At 44.0% G+C, this 22,787-nt stretch overlaps 1 protein-coding gene across 1 annotated transcript; it reads left to right on the top strand.

Moving 5' to 3' along the window:
* The first annotated feature begins 5,184 nt into the window (after nt 1-5,184).
* Nucleotides 5,185-21,061, top strand: lclat1 (lysocardiolipin acyltransferase 1). Its single transcript, XM_084182184.1, has 6 exons — nt 5,185-5,494; nt 15,737-15,906; nt 16,173-16,371; nt 16,527-16,673; nt 17,281-17,397; nt 18,170-21,061. The coding sequence occupies exons 2-6, from the start codon at nt 15,739-15,741 to the stop codon at nt 18,694-18,696; spliced, it is 1,158 nt and encodes a 385-aa protein (XP_084038310.1). The 5' UTR covers nt 5,185-5,494; nt 15,737-15,738; the 3' UTR covers nt 18,697-21,061.
* The last annotated feature ends 1,726 nt before the right edge of the window (nt 21,062-22,787 follow it).

The following is a 22,787-nucleotide window of genomic DNA, read 5'->3' as shown; positions in this document are numbered from 1 at the left end:
CATCACTGCTCTAGAGGAGATCTGCATGGAGGAATGGGCCAAAATACCAGCAACAGTGTGTGAAAACCTTGTGAAGACTTACAGAAAACGTTTGACCTGTGTCATTGCCAACAAAGGGTATATAACAAAGTATTGAGAAACTTTTGTTATTGACCAAATACTTATTTTCCACCATAATATGCAAATAAATTCATTAAAAGTCCTACAATGTGATTTTCTGGATTTTTTCTTCTCATTTTGTCTGTCATAGTTGACGTGTACCTATGATGAAAATTACAGGACTCTCTCATCTTTTTAAGTGGGAGAACTTGCACAATTGGTGGCTGACTAAATACTTTTTTCCCCCACTCTATATACACAGTTGAAGTCAGAAGTTTACATACACTTAGGTTGGAGTCATTAAAACTTGTTTTTCAACCACTGCACAAATTCTTGTTAACAAACCATAGCTTTGGCAAGTCGGTTAGGACATCTACTTTGTGCATGACAAGTAATTTTTCCAACAATTGTTTACAGACCAATTATTTCACTTGTAATTCACCGAATCACAATTCCAGTGGGTCAGAAGTTGACTGTGCCTTTAAACAGCTTGGAAAATTCCAGAAAATGATGTCATGGCTTTAGAAGCTTCTGATAGGCTAATTGACATAATTTGAGTCAATTGGAGGTGTACCTGTGGATGGATTTCAAGGCCTACCTTCAAACTCAGTGCCTCTTTGCTCGACATCATGGGAAAATCTAAAGAAATCAGCCAAGACCTCCGAAAAAAAATAGTAGACCTCCACAAGTCTGGTTCATCCTTGGGAGCAATTTCCAAAAGCCCGAAGGTACCACGTTCATCTGTACAAACAATAGTACGCAAGTATAAACACCATGGGACCACGCAGCCGTCATACCGCTCAGGAAGGAGACGCGTTATGTCTCCTAGAGATGAACGTACTTTGGTGCGAAAAGTGCAAATCAATCCCAGAACAACAGCAAAGGACCTTGTGAAGATGCTGGAGGAAACAGGTACAAAATATCGATATCCATAGTAAAACAAGTCCTATATCGACATAACCTGAAAGGCCGCTCAGCAAGGAAGAAGCCACTGCTCCAAAACCGCCATAAAAAAGGCAGACTACGGTTTGCAACTGCACATGGGGACAAAGATAGTACTTTTTGGAGAAATGTCCTCTGGTCTAATGAAACAAAAATAGAGCTGTTTGGCCATAGTTATGTTTGGAGGAAAAAGGGGGTGACTTGCAAGCCGAAGAACACCATCCCAACCGTGAAGCACGGGGGTGGCAGCAACATGCTGTGGGGGTGCTTTGCTGCAGGAGGGACTGATGCACTTCACAAAATAGATGGCATCATGAGGAAGGAACATTATGTGGATATATCGAAGCAACATCTCAAGACATCAGTCAGGAAGTTAAAGCTTGGTCGCAAATGGGTCTTCTAAATGGACAATGACCCCAAGCATACTTCCAAAGTTGTGGCAAAATGACTTAAGGACAACAAAGTCAAGGTATTGGAGTGGCCATCACAAAGCCCTGACCTCAATCCTATAGAAAATGTGTGGGCAGAACTGAAAAAGCGTGTGCGAGCAAGGAGGCCTACAAACCTGACTCAGTTACACCTGCTCTGTCAGAAGGAATGGGCCAAAATTCACCCAACTTATTGTGGGAAGCTTGTGGAAGGCTACCCGAAACGTTTGACCCAAGTTAAACAATTTAAAGGCAATGCTACCAAATACTAATTGAGTGTATGTAAACTTCTGACCCACTGGGAATGTGATGAAAGAAATAAAAGCTGAAATAAATCATTCTCTCTACTATAATTCTGACATTTCACATTCTTAAAATAAGGTGGTGATCCTAACTGACCTAAGACAGGGAATTTTTATTAAGATTAAATGTCAGGAATTGTGAAAAACTGAGTTTAAATGTATTTGGCTAAGGTGTATGTAAACTTCCGACTTCAACTGTATACAGCTCTGGAAAAAATTTAGAGACCACTGCAAAATTATCAGTTTCTCTGGTTTTACTATTTATAGGTATGTGTTTGGGTGAAATTAAACACAATACTAATGTTTTAACTTAGGAAGAGTTCAGAAATCAATATTTGGTGGAATAACCCTGATTTTCAATCACAGCTTTCATGCGTCTTGGCATGCTCTCCACCAGTCTTTCACATTGATGTTGGGTGACTTTATGCCACTCCTGGCGCAAACATTCAAGCAGCTCGGCTTTGTTTGATGGCTTGTGACCATCCATTTCCTCTTGATCACATTCCAGAAGTTTTCAATGGGGTTCAGGTCTGGAGATTGGGCTGGCCATGACAGGGTCTTGATCTGGTGGTCCTCCATCCACACCTTGATTGACCTGGCTGTGTGGCATGGCGCATTGTCCTGCTGGAAAAAACAATCCTCAGAGTTGGGGAACAATGTCAGAGCAAAAGGAAGCAAGTTTTCTTCCAGGACAACCTTGTTAATGGCTTGATTCATGCGTCCTTCACAAAGACAAATCTGCCCGATTCCAGCCTTGCTGAAGCACCCCCAGATCATCACCGATCCTCCACCAAATTTTACAGTGGGTGCGAGACACTGTGGCTTGTAGGCCTCTCCAGGTCTCCGTCTAACCATTAGACGACCAGGTGTTGGGCAAAGCTGAAAATTGGACTCATCAGAGAAGATGACCTTACTCCAGTCCTCTACGGTCCAATCCTTATGGTCTTTTGCAAATCTCAGCCTGGCTCTTCTTTGCCTCTCATTGATGAAGGGCTTTTTTCTAGCTTTGCACGACTTCAGCCCTGCCCCTAGGAGCCTGTTTCCTCGCCGTGCACTTCACCCCAGCTGCCGTTTACCATTATTTTTGTAGGTCACTTGATGTCATCCTACAGTTGTTGAGTGACATTCGAATGAGTTGGCGGTCATCCCGGTCAGTAGAGAGTTGTTTTCGCCCTCTGCCGGTCTGTAGCTTTGTTGTCCCCAATGTCTGCTGCTTGAACTTGTTCTTATGAACTGCCGTCATTGACATTTTAAGGATGGAAGCAACCTGATGCTCACTGTATCCCTCTGCCAGTAAAGCCAGCATTGAACCCTTCTTTTCCTCACTCAAAACATTCCTTTTCAACTCTTTTGGCATGGTCAATAGTTATTTTTTGATTAATATTACTTTTGAGGTACTATTAGCACTGTTTTTGCCATCCAGCTGGTCCTATTGCAAGAGGACAGTGATGACCACAGCAGTGGTTTTTATACTTTTCCTCGTTAAATAAGATTTGGTTCAGGTGATCACCTAATTAGTACCTAATTCAGTAGAATGAGGTGTGCCTGTGTTGGAATTCAACAGACACTGGAATGGAATGGCTGTCATACATTTAGAGATGCTGATTTAAGAACATTTTGCAGTGGTCTCTTAATTTTTTCCAGAGCTGTATATATATTTGCGAGAGAAAAAAAACATATGGGGGATTGGAAGTGATGCAGATCATTACATTGATGTAAGTTACAATCTATCTGCAATATTAAAGCTGATCTACCCCCCCCCAGTAGTAAAGGGTATGCATCTTTGAGGTCAGGGAGGTTCTTGGGTTGTGTGGGCATGTGTCTTTCCCCCACACGAGTGAAGGTATCAAATTCACAATCAATACACCCAGTGAGGCAAAGAGACTGACTCATTGACTGGTGTTCAAAATAAAGCCTCAAAGACTTGTCAATTAATCAAAGTCAAACACAGTCAATACTTGGAAAAGGTACCTTCAACCGAAGCAGTCCCAGCAGACAGTAATACATAGCCTACATACCCTACACAAATGTGCAATACTGCATGCATAATAGGACAGATGATTCAAAGCAGAGAGAGAGAGAGAGAGAGAGAGAGAGAGAGAGAGAGAGAGAGAGAGAGAGAGAGAGAGAGAGAGAGAGAGAGAGAGAGAGAGAGAGAGAGAGAGAGAGAGGCAGGTGAGCTAATCAGTTCAGAACAGAACAATGGTGACTGATTTCACTATGGACATTTAGAGGTGTCAAATCAATGTTATCATCAGTGTTTCAACGCAGATGAATCTGGTTAGAAAGAAGACAATAGTTATGATTAATGAGAACGAGTGACATGTAGAGAGTAACAACAGAAAGACAGCTGAAATTGAAATGAGACAATTATGCAAGACCCAGTAAGAGAGTAAGATGGTGGTACAGAGGAAGTGTGGGGTGAAAGGGAAGAAGACTTCAGTTAATTCATCCCTGTCCCTTTTCTGAACCCCATGCACCCCTTTCTCCTCCCCTCTTTCTTCTCCCAAAAAGCACAAGGGGTCAGAAGGGACAAGAATGTAAAAACATTTTTTTTTAAACATAAGAGATTTTTTTCTCTCCAGTAAAGCATCGCTAAAGCGCTATCTATAGCTAGACTAGTTTGAAAATAAACCCAAAACACTGTCCAATGCCTGAAAAAATCTCTCTCACAGTCGGAGTCCGTCACAGACAAAGTGAAACGATGATGTTCTTGCACTGTTATGAATATATTGAATGTTATTACAGATATTTTCACCCTATTTGACCTCCAGGTTTTGCATTAAGAATCTATCTCTTCTGAGACATGGAAGGGTAGCCTACCACTGAGTGTCGCATTGACATGTTTAATTAAAAGCCATGTAGGCTATTTCAGGAGGGACTTGTTGTGTCACCTCTTTAAATGGTGCATTAGCTTAAATACTTCTGTGGCACTAATGATGGATAAGGTGATCACGGGTTTTTTCTTCAGCTTGAGTTTGCAGGCACCATTAGACAGGAAGGATGCAGCAACGGCCGGGTGTGTGGTCATCTCATCGGTGTGTCTTTCTCTGTTGTCAAAGGTGAGCTGGCATTGAAACAGAACGCAGTGAGGTTGTTTCACAGCACATATTTTATGCTCCCTCTGAAGTCATGCACTGACCCTTGAGAACTTTACTGGTCAACCCCTACAGTCTACTCAGACACTCAGATAAAGTGCATGCCACAGGGAGCAGGTCATGGAAAGTATTTAGTTTGACTAAGTGCTACTCATGACACATGCTTGCTTGAACGTTTGCATTGCTCTAAAAGGCTTGGTGTTTGATTAGGGGAGGAAGTTTAAGAAAGCTGTTTGAGTCCCCTTTCACACAGGCATGCAGTCCACTTTTCCTCACCCAACCCACATAAACAGCGTCCCCTGTTGGCGCGTGCGTGCAGTAATGGGTGAGAGTTGGAAGTTGAGAGGTCATAGTATGAGGTAAAAAGGTAGCTAGCGGGTGCTGCAAAGCTTGCATCCATCTCGCGCCGTTAACTTTCATAAATGCAATTTTTATAACCGATAATAATCATTTTGCTTCTACTTAGCATGCGTTTACTACAACCAGGCGTCTGAAAAATAGGTTTCGCTTCAGCAACTGGTTTTATGCTAGCTGGCTAGTATGTCGCAACCAAGTTGTTGACATTTCGTCCGGCCGCACCCGACTGGTGCTCATTTGTAGCGAATTTGGTGCGAAGAACATTCAGGTGGGTGGCAATTCTTGTGTTTTATGTTTACATTTCTCACGATACTCTGATATTGAGTGAAACTTTCTTGTACGAAACAGTTTGCAAGTCTCTGTTGTCAAGCCAACTCTTGCCAGCAGCTGTTAGTTAGGCTAGTTAACTGTAATGTAATGGACTGGCAAAACTGAGCTAGCTAGCTAATTTAGCGTGCTAGCTAAGCAGCTAAAAGAAAAGCAGACGCCTATACGTTACTTAGTACAGAGTAGATTACATTTCAGGTAAAGCATTTCTTTGATTTTATTTCGGACAAACTAGCTAACAATTACCTATGTTTACAGCTGACACTATTTCACAGGAACACACATTGTAATTTGTGCAGGGGAACCGAACTAGGTATTGCATGTGAAGGTGGAGAAATATGCTTCATTGCAACCAGTAGCTAGAAAGGATTTATCCAGTATTTACCCAATAATCCCTGTCTTTAAATTGAAATAAAGGTGTGCTGTTAGATTGTAAAAATGGCTCCGCTCATGATGATCAAATGAAGTCTACTAACTATGCTTTTGATGTTTCTTTTCCTCTTCAGTTTAGACTAAATCATCAACAGGGATTAAGCAGACCCCATTGATAAACCCAAATGCCCTCTGTCACCAATGCAAATCCTCAGTGGCGATGTCAATTAGCGAAATGAGCAGGCTATCTCATGATCATATTTCAAACATTTCTAGGCCTATTCATTCTTGATGGGATTTTTGGAAAGCTTTCAGGTTGTTGTTATCCCGCACATTCACAGTAAACACACACGTTCTGCACAAGGTGTTTCTTTCAGGAGGAGGGAAGGCAGTGCTTTATGTGGGCCTCTGTGGGCACAGTATCCTGGCCAACTGCCCTGACCCTGATGAGAGCCCTGATGAGAGCCCTAGCTGGCTGGTTAGCCTCTCAGATATGAAATCATCACTACACTGGCACTATTGTGCTATTCAAGTCCAATCAGTGTGCCCTGTCTATTGCCCTGGCTTCGATTACCTACTGAAGTGGAATAGCCCATGTCATGCATTTCAAGTGCAATGGACATTGTACTGTGAGAAATGGATAATGCCACACTTTAACTACTGGTTAATAATTGGGCCACAGTTAGGCCTAGTTGACATGTTGTTATTGAGATCTTCTCAGTTAATTTTTGAAAGTATGTTAACCTTAGTCTACTGTATGGACTGACTAGATCTACAGGCTGTGCAGGGCTTGAAATTCAGGTACATTTCTCAGTGGCTCATCGGGCCAGTGCCAACTGAAAGCTACTGGCCAGAATTTAAAAAAGAAATACTGGCCTGGGCCAAGATCACACAGGAAAGCAGATCATCATTTCATTACAATGTGTCATATTTACATTGATTGTTTGCACAAAGGTTTTATTTTCCCCCTCCAATCTCAAAAGGGCTGTTATTGTTAGTGATACAGCTAGAGACCAATGTGTTTGGCTAAAAGTGTTTTTTGTACTCCAGGCAGTTGCTCATATTCTAATGCCTGCCCCAGACCACTCGTGTTGATTTTTTTGCCCTCCCACACCACATTATATACAGATCTCCGCTAAACATAGAATCACTGTGTTTATCCATCTCTCTGTGACCACCAATAACTTCACAACAAAGTTGACTACAAATACAAAGTTGGCAATGTCTTTGCAATTGTTACAAACAAGCGAACGATAAAAAGATGCTTCAAATGAAAACTGAGATGACTACCTACAGTATAGGCTATAGGCCTATATATAGTGCATTCGGAAAGTATTCAGACCCCATTTTGTTACGTTACAGCCTTATTCTAAAATATATACAGTGAGGGAAAAAGTATTTGATCCCCTGCTGATTTTGTACGTTTGCCCACTGACAAAGACATGATCAGTCTAATTTTAATGGTAGGTTTATTTGAACAGTGAGAGACAGAATAACAACAAAAAAATCCAGAAAAATACATGTCAAAAATGTTATAAATTGATTTGCATTTTAATGAGGGAAATAAGTATTTGACCCCTCTGCAAAACATGACTTAGTACTTGGTGGCAAAACCCTTGTTGGCAATCACAGAGGTCAGACGTTTCTGGTAGTTGGCCACCAGGTTTGCACACACCTCAGGAGGGATTTTGTCCCACTGTCTTTGCAGATCTTCTCCAAGTCATTACGGTTTCGAGGCTGACGTTTGGCAACTCGAACCTTCAGCTCCCTCCACAGATTTTCTATGGGATTAAGGTCTGGAGACTGGCTAGGCCACTCCAGGACCTTAATGTGCTTCTTCTTGAGCCACTCCTTTGTTGCCTTGGCCATGTGTTTTGGGTCATTGTCATGCTGGAATACCCATCCACGACCCATTTTCAATGCCCTGGCTGAGGGAAGGAGGTTCTCACCCAAGATTTGACGGTACATGGCCCCGTCCATCGTCCCTTTGATGCGGTGAAGTTGTCCTGTCCCCTTAGCAGAAAAACACCCCCAAAGCATAATGTTTCCACCTCCATGTTTGACGGTGGGGATGGTGTTCTTGGGGTCATAGGCAGCATTCCTCCTCCTCCAAACACAGCGAGTTGAGTTGATGCCAAAGAGCTCGATTTTGGTATCATCTGACTACAACACTTTCACCCAGTTCTCCTCTGAATCATTCAGATGTTCATTGGCAAACTTCAGACGGGCCTGTATATGTGCTTTCTTGAGCAGGGGGACCTTGCGAGCGCTGCAGGATTTCAGTCCTTCACGGCGTAGTGTGTTACCAATTGTTTTCTTGGTGACTATGATCCCAGCTGCCTTGAGATCATTGACAAGATCCTCCCGTGTAGTTCTGGGCTGATTCCTCACCATTCTCATGATCATTGAAACTCCACGAGGTGAGATCTTGCATGGAGCCCCAGGCCGAGAGAGATTGACAGGGCTTTTGTGTTTCTTCCATTTGCGAATAATCGCACCAACTGTTGTCACCTTCTCAATAAGCTGCTTGGCGATGGTCTTGGAGCCCATTCCAGCCTTGTGTAGGTCTACAATCTTGTCCCTGACATCCTTGGAGAGCTCTTTGGTCTTGGCCATGGTGGAGAGTTTGGAATCTGATTGATTGCTTCTGTGGACAGGTGTCTTTTATACAGGTAACGAGCTGAGATTAGGAGCACACTCTTAAAGGGAGTGCTCCTAATCTCAGTTTGTTACCTGTATAAAAGACACCTGGGAGCCAGAAATCTTTCTGATTGAGAGGGGGTCATACTTATTTCCCTCATTAAAATGCAAATCAATTTATAACATTTTTGACATGCGTTTTTCTGGATTTTGTTGTTTTTCTGTCTCTCACTGTTCAAATAAACCTACCATTAAAATTATAGACTAATCATTTCTTTGTCTGTGGGCAAACGTACAAAATCAGCAGGGGATCAAATACTTTTTTCCCTCACTGTATATATTTTTTAATTCCTCATCAAAGCGAAAACAGATTTTTAGACATTTTTGCAAATGTATTAAAATACAAAAACAGAAATACCTTATTTACATAAGTATTCAGACCCTTTGCTATGAGACTCGAAATTGAGCTCATGTGCATCCTGTTTCCATTGATCATCCTTGAGATGTTTCTACAACTTAATTGGAGTCCACCTGTGGTAAATTCAATTGATTGGACATGATTTGGAAAGGCACACACCTGTCTATATAAGGTCCCACAGTTGACAGTGCATGTCAGAGCAAAAACTAGGCCATGAGGTCGAAGGAATTGTCCGTAGAGCTCCGAGACGGGATCGTGTCGAGGCACAGAACTGGTGAAGGGTACAAAACAATTTCTGCAGCGTTGAAGGTCCCCAAGAACACAGTGGCCTCCATCATTCTTAAATGGAAGAAGTTTGGAACCACCAAGACTCTCCTAGAGCTGGCCGCCAGGCTGAGCAATCGGGGGAGAAGGGCCTTGGTCAGGGAGGTGACCAAGAACCCGATGGTCACTCTGTCAGAGCTCCAGAGTTCCTCTATGGAGATGGGAGAACTTTCCAGACAGACAACAATATCTGCAGCAATCCACCAATCAGGCCTTTATGGTAGAGTGGCCAGACGGAAGCCACTCCTTAGTAAAAGGCACATGACAGCCTGCTTGGAGTTTGCCAAAAGGCACCTAAAGGACTCTCAGACCATGAGAAAGAAGAGTCTCTGGTCTGATGAAACCAAGATTGAACTCTTTGTCCTGAATACCAAGCGCCGCGTCTGGAGGAAACCTGCCACCATCCCTACGGTGAAGCATGGCGGTGACAGCGTCATGCTGTGGGGATGTATTTCAGCGGCAGGGACTGGGATACTTTTCTTTTTTTAAATACATTTGCAAACATTTCCACAAAATAATTATTTTTGCTTTGTCATTATGGGGTATTGTGTGTAGATTGATGGGGTGGGGGACAATTTAATTAATTTTAGAATAAGGCTGTAATGTAACAAAATGTGGAAAAAGTGAATGGGCCATGCTTCAACGATGCACTGAGAGAACGTTCTCTCTAGGTGGTGTTTTTCTAAACAAATGTTACATCTTCGACTGTTGTAGGAAAGGTGCATAGTTTAAAACACTGGTAAGCCTAAATTCCATTGCTGTCGGGAAACCGGGCCCTGGAAGGTTTCCAAAACCTCCCCAGGCCAGCGGGCAGCTCTGTATGTCGAGTCCTGCTGTGTATTGATCATTAGCACAACTAAGCATTTCACTCTCCCTGACCTTTATCGGAGATCCAATGGAAATAAGTAATTAAAGCATTGTTTTTTTCTCTACTGACTAACCCTCCACTCCCTGTAAACTGCACAGCTCATCAGACGGCAGCAATTAGCTGTGAGCATAGTGGTGATGGAACCCAGGGGTTGAAGTCCTCTCTGTTTTTCCACTGCAACAGAGAGGACTGTTCAGCTAGCCTCTCACTAGTTCAATTAGGGGCCCCTGTGGCTCAGTTGGTAGAGCATAGCACTTGCAATGCCAGGGTTCAATTTCCACAGGGGACCAGTACGAAAAATGTATGCACTCACTGTAAGTCGCGCTGAATAAAAGTGTATGCTAAATGACTCAAATTAAGAAATGTAAATGTAATTACTTAGGCTAATGGGTTAGAGAGCAGAGAACCAAGAATGGGAATGACTCTGCTTGCTGTTTAGACATGGTCGAGGTCTCATTTCCATTTGCTCTATGGTGATATCTGGTCTAGAATCAGACTGGAATGCAATACGATTGCCAGAGTATGCAGGGTCAGACTAACAGCAGATATTCTGCATTGCAGTTAGTCTAGATCATATTTTAGGCAATGCTCTGTGGACATTGCTATGGTGATTGAATATACGTTTAATCAACCCTCATCTTATGGACTTACAGTAATTCAATTCTCTGATTTTATTACAGGTTGCCTGCGGGTCATTAAATGAATTTAAGACTGACATTTTATCAGATTTTTAAAGGCAGGGTAGGTAGCCTATACAATTTGATAGACAATACTAACTACGTTTCCCCTTTATATATATATATATATATATAATGTGCAACTTTTTATGGAGCAATATAATTTTTTAATAAGATCATCTTTGAGAACTAACAATCACCAAAATAAAAACTAGACAGTCAGGAAGAATCTAAACTTCCAAAAATGTCATGGCATGGGGTCCCCATTGATTTTTGTGAAAATGTTTGTCACTCCAGATGACTGTGTAGAATGGCAGGAAACTAGCTTTAAAGAGCTACTGAACACTCCAATTGGCTTGTGTGTTATTTTGGTGCTCATTAGAAAAACGAAATTTCAATCTTGGAGGTGTGTTTCCTGACCGATTCCGCGTTTGGTTAATTAAATTTGTCCCCCAAGAGACACTGTAGACGCAAAATCCGATTTCACTTCCTCAAAATCCCCAGAATGAAACTAAGATGACTCAAGAAATCTGTAATAAATGTTGACGTTTTTGCAGAGGATGTTTTAGTTACCTAATTTTACATCTAACTAAGGTGTTTGGCGCAGTATTTCTCAAGTTAAAAAAATGCATGACGTGTTGTCTTATGTAAACAGTCTGAGCTGCTGGGCAGGTCTGTCTTATTGTCATGCTATTGGATAGAGTGCAATCACTGGCTGGGCCACTCAAGGACATTCAGAGACTTGTCCCGAAGCCACTCCTGCGTTGTCCTGTTGGAAGTTGAACCTTTGCTCCAGTCTGCAGTCCTGAGCACTCTTGAGCAGGTTTTCATCAATGATCTCTCTGTACTTTGCTCCGTTGATCTTTCCCTCGATCCTGACTAGTCTCCCAGTCCCTGCCGCTGAAAAACATCCCCACAGAATGATGTCAATAGGTCTAAATACTTTCCAAATGCACTGTACATATGAATTGGGTAAAATAGTATGTAAACATTATTTAAAGTGACCAGTGTTCCATGACTATGTACATAGGGCAGCAGCCGCTAAGGTACATGTAAGAGTAACCGGGTGGTAGCCGTCTTGTGACAGTGACTAAAGTTCAGGGCAGGGTACTGGGCGGGGGGCGGCTAGTGGTGTCTATTTAACAGTCTGATGGCCTCGAGATAGCTTTTTTACAGTCTCTCGGTCCAAGCTTTGATGCACCTGTACTGACCTCGCCTTCTTGATGATAGCAGGGTGAACAGGCCGTTGCTCAGGTGGCTGAGGTCTTTGATCTTACATTTACATCATTTAGCAGACGCTCTTATGCAGAGCGACTTACAAATTGGTGCATTCAACTTATGATAGCCAGTGGGACAAGCACTTTTTTTGTTTGTTTTTTTAATGTTCGGGGGGGGTCGAAGGATTACTTTATACTATTCCAGGTATTCCTTAAAGAGGTAGGGTTTCAAGTGTCTCCGGAAGGTGGTCAGTGACTCCGGTGTCCTGGTGTCGTGGGGGAGCTTGTTCCACCATTGGGGTGCCAGAGCAGCGAATGGCTTTGACTGGGCTGAGCGGGAACTGTGCTTCCATAGAGGTAGGGGAGCTAGCAGGCCAGAGGTGGATGAACGTAGTGCCCTCGTTTGGGTGTAGGGTCTGATCAGAGCCTGAAGGTAAGGAGGTGCCGTTCCCCTCACAGCTCCATAGGCAAGCACCATGGCCTTGTAGTAGATGCGAGCCTCAACTGGAAGCCAGTGGAGTGTGCGGAGGAGCGGGGTGACGTGAGAGAACTTGGGAAGGTTGAACACCAGACGGGCTGCAGCGTTCTGGATAGGTTGTAGGGGTTTAATGGCACAGGCAGGGAGCCCAGCCAACAGCGAGTTGCAGTAATCCAGACGGGAGATGACAAGTGCCTGGATTAGGACCTGTGCCGCTTTCTGTGTAAGGTAGGGTCGTACTCTGCGAATGTTGTAGAGCATGAACCTGCAGGATCGGGTCACCGCTTTGATGTTAGCGGAGAACGACAGGGTGTTGTCCAGGGTCACGCCAAGGTTCTTTGCACTCTGTGAGGAGGACACAATGGAGTTGTCAACCGTGATGGCGAGATCATGGAGCGGGCAGTCCTTCCCCGGGAGGAAGAGCAGCTCCGTCTTGCCGAGGTTCAGCTTGAGGTGGTAATCCGACATCCACACTGATATGTCTGCCAGACATGCAGAGATGCGATTCTCCACCTTGTTATCAGAAGGGGGAAAGGAGAAAATGAATTGTGTGTCGTCTGCGTAGCAATGATAGGAGTGACCATGTGAGGATATGACAGAGCCAAGTGACTTGGTGTATAGAGAGAATAGGAGAGGGCCTAGAACTGAGCCCTGGGGGACACCAGTGGTGAGAGCACGTGGTGCGGAGACAGATTCTTGCCACGCCACCTGGTAGGAGCGACCTGTCAGGTAGGATGCAATCCAAGAGTGAGCAGCGCCAGAGATGCCCAACTCGGAGAGGGTGGAGAGGAGGATCTGATGATTCATAGTATCAAAGGCAGCGGATAGGTCTAGAAGGATAAGAGCAGAGGAGAAATAGTTAGCTTTAGCAGTGCGGAGAGCCTCCGTGACACAGAGAAGAGCAGTCTCAGTTGAATGACCAGTCTTGAAACCTGACTGGTTTGGATCAAGAAGGTCATTCTGAGAGAGACAGCAGGAGAGTTGGCTAGAGACGGCACGCTCAAGAGTTTTGGAGAGAAAAGAAAGAAGGGATACTGGTCTGTAGTTGTTGACATCGGAGGGATCGAGTGTAGGTTTTTTGAGGAGTGGTGCAACTCTCGCTCTCTTGAAGACGGAAGGGACATGGCCAGCGGTCAAGGATGAGTTGATGAGCGTGGTGAGGTAAGGGAGAAGGTCTCCGGAAATGGTCTGGAGCAGAGAGGAGGGGATAGGGTCAAGCTGGCAGGTTGTTGGGCGGCCGGCCGTCACAAGTCGCAAGATCTCATCTGGAGAGAGAGGGGAGAAAGAAGGCAAAGCGTAGGGCAGTGTGAGCAGGACCAGCGGTGTCATTTGACTTAATAAATGAGGATCGGATCTTCTTGGCCTTCCTGTGACACTGGGCGCTGTAGACGTCCTGGAGGGCAGGCAGTGTGCCCCCGGTGATGTGTTGGGCAGACCGCACCACCCTCTGGAGAGCCCTGCGGTTGCGGACAGTGCAGTTGCCGTACCAGGCGGTGATACAGCCCTACAGGATGCTCTCAATGGTGCATCTGTAAAAGCTTGTGACTGTCTTATGGGCCAAGCCGAATTTATTCAGCCTCCTGAGGTTGAAGAGGCGCTGTTTCGCCGCCTTCACCACGCTGTCTGTGTGAGTTGACCATTTCAGATTGTCAGTGATGTGTACGCTGATGAACTTGAAGCTTTTCACCTTCTCCCTGTCAATGTGGATGGGGGCGTAACTGTGAAATGTTCTCTTCGCCCCGTGGCAAAACATGAAGAATTGCAGGAAATTAAATTCAAAACCAACATTTTCTCTCTGCGACCTCTAAAACTGTGCCCCCATGCTAAGCTTGCCACAGCTGCTGAAAAAATATATAGGGAAAACACTGAATTAGGACAATAAACCAAAAATTACTGACGTTGCCTTCCTCTTACCAATGCAATTTTGCTTGCATCAGTGATTAGGCTACACAACGTTCCTGCTGACTTTGGGGTTCTAAAACCATTCTTTGGTCAAAGGTAATGTGCATTAACCGGTTTCCTGCAATGAAAGTGTATGCGCTGTCCCTGTTTCGCTTCTGGCTCTCGCTCCCCCCCTTTTGCACACTGGGTAAAGGGAGAGATGCAATTTGCAAGCATACTGACGGTGAGCAACATTTCAAAATGTAATTGCAGGAAAGACTATTTTTAAAACTGTTAAAAAAAAGTTGTCTGCTTTATGTGAGTATAACAATTATTTCTCAACTGTCAATATAGAGGAAATAGCACTCAGACGCCATAATGGGACATGTGTAAAGATAATGTCTTTATCATTCTCTGTGGTTTACACCTTTTTGTTAGGTTAAATGTGTTTATGCTTGACAATACTGTGCTGTTGAGGCCCCAAAAACCTAAATCTGATACACTCCACTAGGCAACTGATTTCTATCAACACTAGTAGACACAAAGGGTCCCTGTGGGGCAAGACTAGATATCATCTGACATGATCATCTGGAGATTTGCCGTCATTCTCAGTACTGGGTTTTGCATTTCTGCATGTTTGTTACAGTATGTCTGTTATGTTGTACTGATTTATAAGAAAGACCACCACCTGTAATACAACAGTAGCTTTTAAAAGAAAATTGAATCTAGGCCAAGGCATATGATGCCAGTATTGAGTGGGCTCCAGATGACATTCTCGAAAGCATGATCCAACAAAAGACACAGCCATAGGCTGGGTTATATGCAAATATATTTAGGCTATTCAGTGAAAATGTTAAATGTTCAGGTCTAAGAAAAGGTTGTCGGCGAGCTGCATAAAATCCAGTCTCCCTGCTCACAGCATTTTAGCAGTAAGAAACTCCTGGCTCCGACCCTTATTTACATTCTACAATAGGAATGTCTGCCTTGGTTTTTACACTGTTTGTGTGGAAATATAGGAAGATCCACAGAACAGGAGGGTTTGCTATTGATGAGGACATTGATAACTCCATTTGTCTTACATTAGGCTGGTTCATGATTCATCCAATCCTTCCTCATTACTCCTAAGCTTGCAGTTCCACATCAACAGAGAATTCTAGAGAATTGATTAGCCTACTCTGGAAGTGTTTATCCTACCTATATCTCCTTCATGATCAGTTTAATACTGTAGTGAACTAACAAGTTGTGACTTCACTGACGCATAAGGAGAGTCCAAATATATAAATGTGAAGTCATCTCTCTCTCTCCCAGGTATGGCGGTGTCTGTGCGGGGGCTGTACTTTGTGGTGACCCTGTTTCTGGGCAGTTTCTTTGGCAGCATCTTCATGCTGGGCCCTGTGCTACCTCTAATGCTGCTGTCACCCTCCTGGTACCGCTGGATCACAGACCGTATTGTGGCCACCTGGCTCACCCTGCCCGTGGTGAGTCCTCTTACCCCTCATCTGTCTGTGTTCCTTACGTCTGCATCCACTTATGTCAGTCTTTTTTATCACCTTTGTTTGACCACTGTGGTCAACTGTTTCGCCTTTTTGGTTTTGACCTAACATTCTTTGATGTCTGCCCTAGACATTCTTTGACCTCTCACTGACTTTGTTTTGTACTATTCTTGGCATCTGTGTTTTGGAACCAAATTAAATGAGTCTTCCTGTTCCTACGTACCTCCCGCCCCCTCCCTACCCCTGTGCAGGCCCTGCTGGAGCTGGTGTTTGGGGTTAAGGTGGTGATCACGGGTGATGGCTTCATCCCAGGGGAGCGCAGTGTGATCATCATGAACCACCGGACGCGTCTGGACTGGATGTTCCTGTGGTGCTGCCTGCTGAGGTACAGCTACCTGCGCCTGGAGAAGATCTGCCTCAAGGCCGCCCTCAAAGTTGTGCCAGGCTTCGGTGGGTGTAGGCAACACACACAGACACATACGTGTGTGTGTGCGCACACACCTCAGCATGGGTATACACAGTGAAAAAAATGCATACACACAACTGTAAATTGCTTTGGATAAAAGAGTCTGCTAAATGGCATTCATCTGGTTAATTTGCTTCAGGCTGGGCCATGCAGGTGGCCTGCTTCATCTTTATCAAGCGTCGGTGGGAGGAGGACCGCAGCCACATGGAGAACATGCTGGAGTACTTCTGTGACATCAGAGAGCCCCTGCAGCTCCTCCTCTTCCCTGAGGGCACTGACCTCACCGGTAACAGCTTTCAGTGACAACAGTCACATAGCCAACCAGGGCAATGATGTGTTGGCTAGGACAGAAACACTAGCACCCTGCATCAACCTCTTCCATCTCTCATCCCCAAGCCTGTTAACATCGGTTTTATAACTCCCTGAGGATGTATGTGTGGTATGTGTATACAATCCTCTTAAAATCAGTTCGACTTACAGACCCAGGGCCAGATATGACATTTTACTAATAGTTTTAGTAATGGTTCCTACACTCCCCCTACTCTCCTAGAGGGCTGGTGGTAGGATTTGGATCAGGGTGTGCTTTCTGTGACTCCCTCTGGATCAAAGAAGTCTTAGCTTTGTCCCTGAGAGGATATCTAAGGATCTACAGGTGTAGCACTCCCCCATATCTTTTAATGAAATCAGCTCATGTAATGAAATTCTATTCATATCTAGGAAGGACATGGATGAGGGTTGGTATACGACCAATGTTCTCTCACGCTTACAGTAGTGTTTTAAACCCTATCCAAGAAGTTAATGTGAAATGTCATCTTATGATAGTCAATTATCCAAAATGCCGACAATACTATTTAGCCTACTTCTCATTTTCTGTTTTTCTCTCTCTCCTGCAGACTACACTAGAGCAAGAAGTGATGACTTTGCGGAAAAGAACGGCCTGCCTAAGTTTGAATATGTGCTGCACCCCCGCACCACCGGATTCACCTTCATCGTGGACACTCTCCGCAAAGGTCAGGGGTTAACTTTTTCTATATTTACTGTCAGTTTTGACCCAGGTTGCCCTAACATGCAGTAAAGTGAAACCAATTGGCTGTTTGTATTGTAGTCATCATCTGTCATTGCTTGTTATGACAACAGTTAGCCTTGTCAAATTACTCAAAGTGTGAAGGAATTATAACAAGCCACATCAAACAGTGTTACCTGTTTTTCTTTAGAAATCTCAGACTAGTACTTCATCAACACTGTGACACATTACAGCATCTCATATTGCCCTGTGAGCTAATCCTGGCAGCATTCCATAAGTCTTAAATACCACCGCCTGCGGCGCTTAGCTGGGCACTAAATCACCAAGCAGGTGTTCTGAACCGCAGTGATGTCACCAGACTTAGCCCTGTTCCCTCACCTCTGGTGATTGACATGTTATCTACGTGGTCTTTGTCTGAGTGTGCTGTGCCCCTGGCCTATTTATATCCACTGACTCTCTCATACAGTACAGTAGGGAGTGGGTGGGAGCTCAGGGCTGGCAGGTGTCGCGTCATCCTCCCAGGCTGATATTTCACTCAGGCCCTGGCTCATTGTGTGGTATGGGAGGGAGTGGGGCTGCAGGGTAATGTAAGAGACCGGAATGATGTAGGGCTCAGTGTGGGAGGCAAGAATGTATGCAATATACTTCGTTAGTTACATTTGACTCAAGGGAATGGATCCTCCGCATCAGCATCCGCACAAACCCCACGGTTAAAATATAGATGCACGTCAGTCATACATACCTCCCGTCCTTTACAGGAGACAACCTGGATGCCGTCCATGACATCACTGTGGCCTACCCCAAGAACATCCCTCAGACGGAGCGCCACCTGATCCTGGGGCAGTTCCCCCGGGAGATCCACTTCCATGTGCGCCGCTACGAGGCCTCCGCCCTGCCCACATCCCCTTCCGCCCTGGAGGCCTGGACCCAGGAGCGCTGGGCAGAGAAGGAGGTCCGCCTGAGGGACTTCTATGCCGCTGAGCCCCGGGGCTTTGACAGGGAAGGCGTGTGCCGCGTGCCCCCTTGTAAGACGGAGCTCCGCGTGGCTCTGATCAAGGCAGCATCTCTGTTCTACTGGAGCTCCTTCATAGCCTTATCCTTCGCAGGCCTCTGGCTCTGGGCCCCGCTCCGTCTGTACTTCTTGGTGATGATGGGCATCTACTTCGGCCAGCAGAAGCTGATAGGAGGACTGGAACTGCTGGAGCTGGCCTGTCATCGCTACTGGAAGTCTGTGACTGGGGACGAGAAGAAAAAGGTGGTGGACAGGAACGGGAAGAAGGAGTGAGGAGGAAGGGACGGCAGGAGGCTAACGTTTCTGCAGTGTTCAGTGGGGATGCTGAGGCCTGAGTCCACAGTTGGGCTTAGTGCATATGCTGGAGGGTCCCCACATGGGCAATCTCCCTCACGCACAGGGAGTAAAGAGTGAACCGGCAGGCAGTGTGCATGGCTTCTAGGGTGAGCTAACCTCACGGCTGAGGTTGCAGAAAAAAAACACAGGAAAGAATGAATGGTGTTCTGCTTGCTGGGTCATAGTGGCTCATCACAGCCATTACTCTGTAAAGCCTTCATGTGTCTGACTCTGTCTAGCACCTTTACTGTCTACAATTAAGAGGACTCATCGTTCATCGTTTTTGTTCTTATGTTTATATTTCGTATCATTCTAGAACCAGTGTCCATAAATGTGTATGAGTGTCATAATAATTGACAGAATATTATGTCTTAGTTCAGTTATAGCCATGTGTTTTAAATTGATTTTATTCTTGTTTTGTGCGTTTCCCTTGGTTATGTATTTATTTCTTTTAAGTGATGGAACAGAGCCATAGTACACAGCACTCATACATTAGATGTGTGTATACTGTGATCATTTTAGTCAATATTTTAACCATTATTGTTCTGTGTTTAGCCAATGTAGATTATCCATTAGTCTAGCCAAATGAATCACTGTTTTCCGCAAGCAATCAATAGCCAACAAGTGATTATCGGTAGAAATTAATGCCATCTGTCCAAGTGATGAGTCAGTTATACACTTAGTGTAGAATTGTTTACTGGCATTGAATCCGAACACTGTCTAAGACATTAAGGCCACTGTCATGCCATTTACATTAAAGGTGCAATATGCAGAAATCGCTTCGCCATTTCCTGGTTGCTAAAATTCTAATAGTTTCAGTTTGTGACAAAAAGCAATTTATAGTGTAGCGAATCATTGTACCATCTGAACCGCAATGAAATATATTTTCAATAACCAAAAATATTGTATTTTCAGCTGTGTGAAGCTGGTTTACAAAACCGAAAGTAAAGATGCAAAAACAAAACTTAAGAACGGGAACTGCACATAGAACAGATCTACCACTTCCTAGATTTGCTTTCAATGAGAAGGACATATCTATAACTCACATTTCTATGTGAATTTGGTCGGGTTGCCCAAAAAGTTACATATTGCAGCTTTAAGCCTTTTATAAGTTAAGCTGTTTTCATTGTTTAACTCTTGATAAACCTGTAAACCTGATGATTTTGTATGCATGCTGGAAGAAATGGCTTTTGCAGGAGGAAATCCAAAGGCAAGAATTGGCCATGTGATATAAAAAGGAACCAAACTGAATGTAGTAATCTTCCAAAACTGGGCAGGGCAGTTTCACCATGCGTTGCTGACAAAGGTGCTGTGGACTGCAGCAAGACTATCATGCACTCTGGATGGAATGGGTGACGGTTCAGGATTCGAGATCTGAGACTGAGCAGCTACAAAATCAGCTTAGTTTCCTGCTCTTTTTCGGAACCAACCGAAAGAGCGGGTGGAGGGTCGAAAAATGTCATTTGGGCAACACCACGCCACACCGTCCACAGAGGACCAGACTTGGAGTGGAAAACTGGCCTTGAAGTCATCCTAATCCAAAAAACCCTCATGCCCACCTCTCTCTCTCTCTCTTTCCCCGGGGAACTGGCATCGATGTTCTCTGTGCGCTAAACTCAATTAGCGAATGACAGCTGAGAAAGCTCTACCGGTTGTGCCAGAAAAAAGAAATTCAAATGAGAGCATCAGATTGGGAAGTGCTCTGTCCAATAGTACCCTAGCCACTGCTCTCAATGCCACCTCCAACCTTGCCGTATATAGAGTTGAATGGTTTGTCTCGCACAATCCAGAACCATTTTTATCAATGACACTGTGCACTGTTTGATCTACCGACCACCTCAATGCTGCAGGTCAAATGATCATTTTTGTAAGTAGAAAGAAACAGTCCTATGTACCAAGTCATAGATGGTTGTCTCTTTTTGTTTCTTGAAATACGAGGCCCTGTTCAAGTGTAGGGGCTGGTTACTGTGATTACTGTGTTAACAATTCTCATCAGCATGTCAGTGATTTACCAAATTACTAATCCTCTCTCTATTACTAGAATCTCTGAACCAGCTAGAATTTCCACATTTCTCCCATCTCTTTCCATCTCTCTCTCTTTCTCATCTGTTGTGTTTGTTTCCCTTTTTCTCTTTCTTGGTTGCTCAAAATTCTCTTTCTGTTGTGTTTTCGCTCTGTTTTGTTCCATAATAGAATCAACTGCTGATGCTGGACTCCTTTACAATCACTGTCCTCAGGTAAAGCTTTACTGGCCACTGTTATCAGTTATCACGCTGTTCAATAAATATAACATTTCAACCCATGCAGATGCCCTGCTCTGTGCCTCTAAGAAATGTGTAATGTAAAATTAATTCTTCACTGATTTGTTTTCTGGATGCTGACCCAACATTACCACTATTTGTGGTCCAAATATTCAACCTAACATCTTTTTAAAATGTGCGTAAGAAATTGTTCTAATTTTGCCAAGCTGCACTACCATTAGAATCTTGTAGTTGTGGACTCCTGGAGCGGTCCTACTTAACATTGCAGTGAATGAATCAACAAGACTCTGCACGCTCATGTTACACAACACCGAGCCATAGTGAGCTCACACCATAGACGTGTATATATAAATACACACACCACAGCAGTCTGCTGCGGCGCCGACAAACGGAGGGCAAGAGATTTGAAGGTGAAGCGTTGTTGCCATGGCAACTAATGATAACTCCACTGTTCCCTAGCAACGTGATGCAGAATGATGTCAATGGAAAGTACGCTATTATTTTCTCTGCTGCTAACAGAATGATGCCGTGTGTGTGTGCACAGCTGTTGGGTCTATGAGCTTTGTCTGCAAGCATGAGTCTCTGCTCTGATTTTAAATCCCAGTTCATTAATGCTGGATGTTGAGAGGGAGGGAGTGATCAAATTGTATTGGTCACATACACATATTTAGCAGATGTTATTGCGGGTGAAGCGAAATGCTTGTAAAGATGCTGACATCTTTTGAAAAATGCAGGTATAGACACCAGGTTGATACAGGGACTATTAATCACAGGGCAATTATGGATATGGGTCGAATTATTCTGTCAGTTTTGTCCTTACCTGTTCCTTTTATCATCTGTGCTTTGGCCAAATTAAAGTCCACACTCACTATGACAGATATGACAGTGGGTGAAAGGATGATGCATACAGCTTCCATCATTCTGTGGACATGGTCCTATTCCTTTTCATCCCTGGAGGAACATGAAATCAGGGGCTCCGTATAGCGTAGCTTTCTTAAGAGCTGCATAAAAGCATACAGACTACATAGGAAGGGTTATGCAAGAAGTATAATGCTGTGACCTATACATGAATGGCGCTTCCCAACATACACAGTTCCCAGTGTATTAACTTCTATCCTATTGTGTGCAGATTAATAGGATGAGCAGGGAAGTGTAATTAACCTAAGATGACTTCGATGGCCAAGTTTGCTAAAAGAGATCTAACTATGGTTTAGGGCAGGTGTGACCATGTTGATCCTTTAATCTCCTGACCCTCATCCTCTTCAGTTCAATCACCTGAGATACAGTACCTTACAAGTACACTACTGTACACCAACCCCACCTAGTTCTAACAAAATGGACCACCCATTCTATCCTACCGAACCTGTGCAGTTAATCAGGATTTGTGAGAGCCTGCCTGGTAAGTGTTGGGTAGCACTCTGTTCCTTCCTTGAGTGATTCCAGACCCTTGCTGATTCTACCATCCATGACACCCACAGACAAAGATGGCTTCCAACAGGATCAACTCTAAAAATAACCCCCATGCTTAGCTCTAATACAGTTTAAGTCGTTAGTTTACATACACTTAGGTTGGAGTCATTAAAACTTGTTTTCCAACCACTCCACAAATTTCTTGTTAAAAAACGATAGTTTTGGCAAGTCGGTTAGGACATCTACTTTGTGCATGACACAAGTAATTTTTCCAACAATTGTTTACAGACAGATTATTTCACTTATAATTCACTGTATCACAATTCCAGTGGGTCAGAAGTTTACATACACTAAGTT

This window comes from Coregonus lavaretus (genome assembly GCF_964263955.1).
Source record: "Coregonus lavaretus genome assembly, chromosome: 18".
NCBI classification, from domain to species: domain Eukaryota; kingdom Metazoa; phylum Chordata; class Actinopteri; order Salmoniformes; family Salmonidae; genus Coregonus; species Coregonus lavaretus.
The sequence above is the reverse complement of the archived record's forward strand: the minus strand, read 5'-3'. Positions and strand labels throughout refer to the sequence as shown.

Coding starts and splice junctions, on each gene's coding strand:
- lclat1 (XM_084182184.1), top strand. CDS start 15,739: ATGGCGGTGTCTGTGCGGGGGCTGTACTTTGTGGTGACCCTGTTTCTG. Junction 15,907..16,172: donor CCTGGCTCACCCTGCCCGTG/GTGAGTCCTCTT, acceptor ACCCCTGTGCAG/GCCCTGCTGGAGCTGGTGTT. Junction 16,674..17,280: donor TGAGGGCACTGACCTCACCG/GTAACAGCTTTC, acceptor TCTCTCCTGCAG/ACTACACTAGAGCAAGAAGT.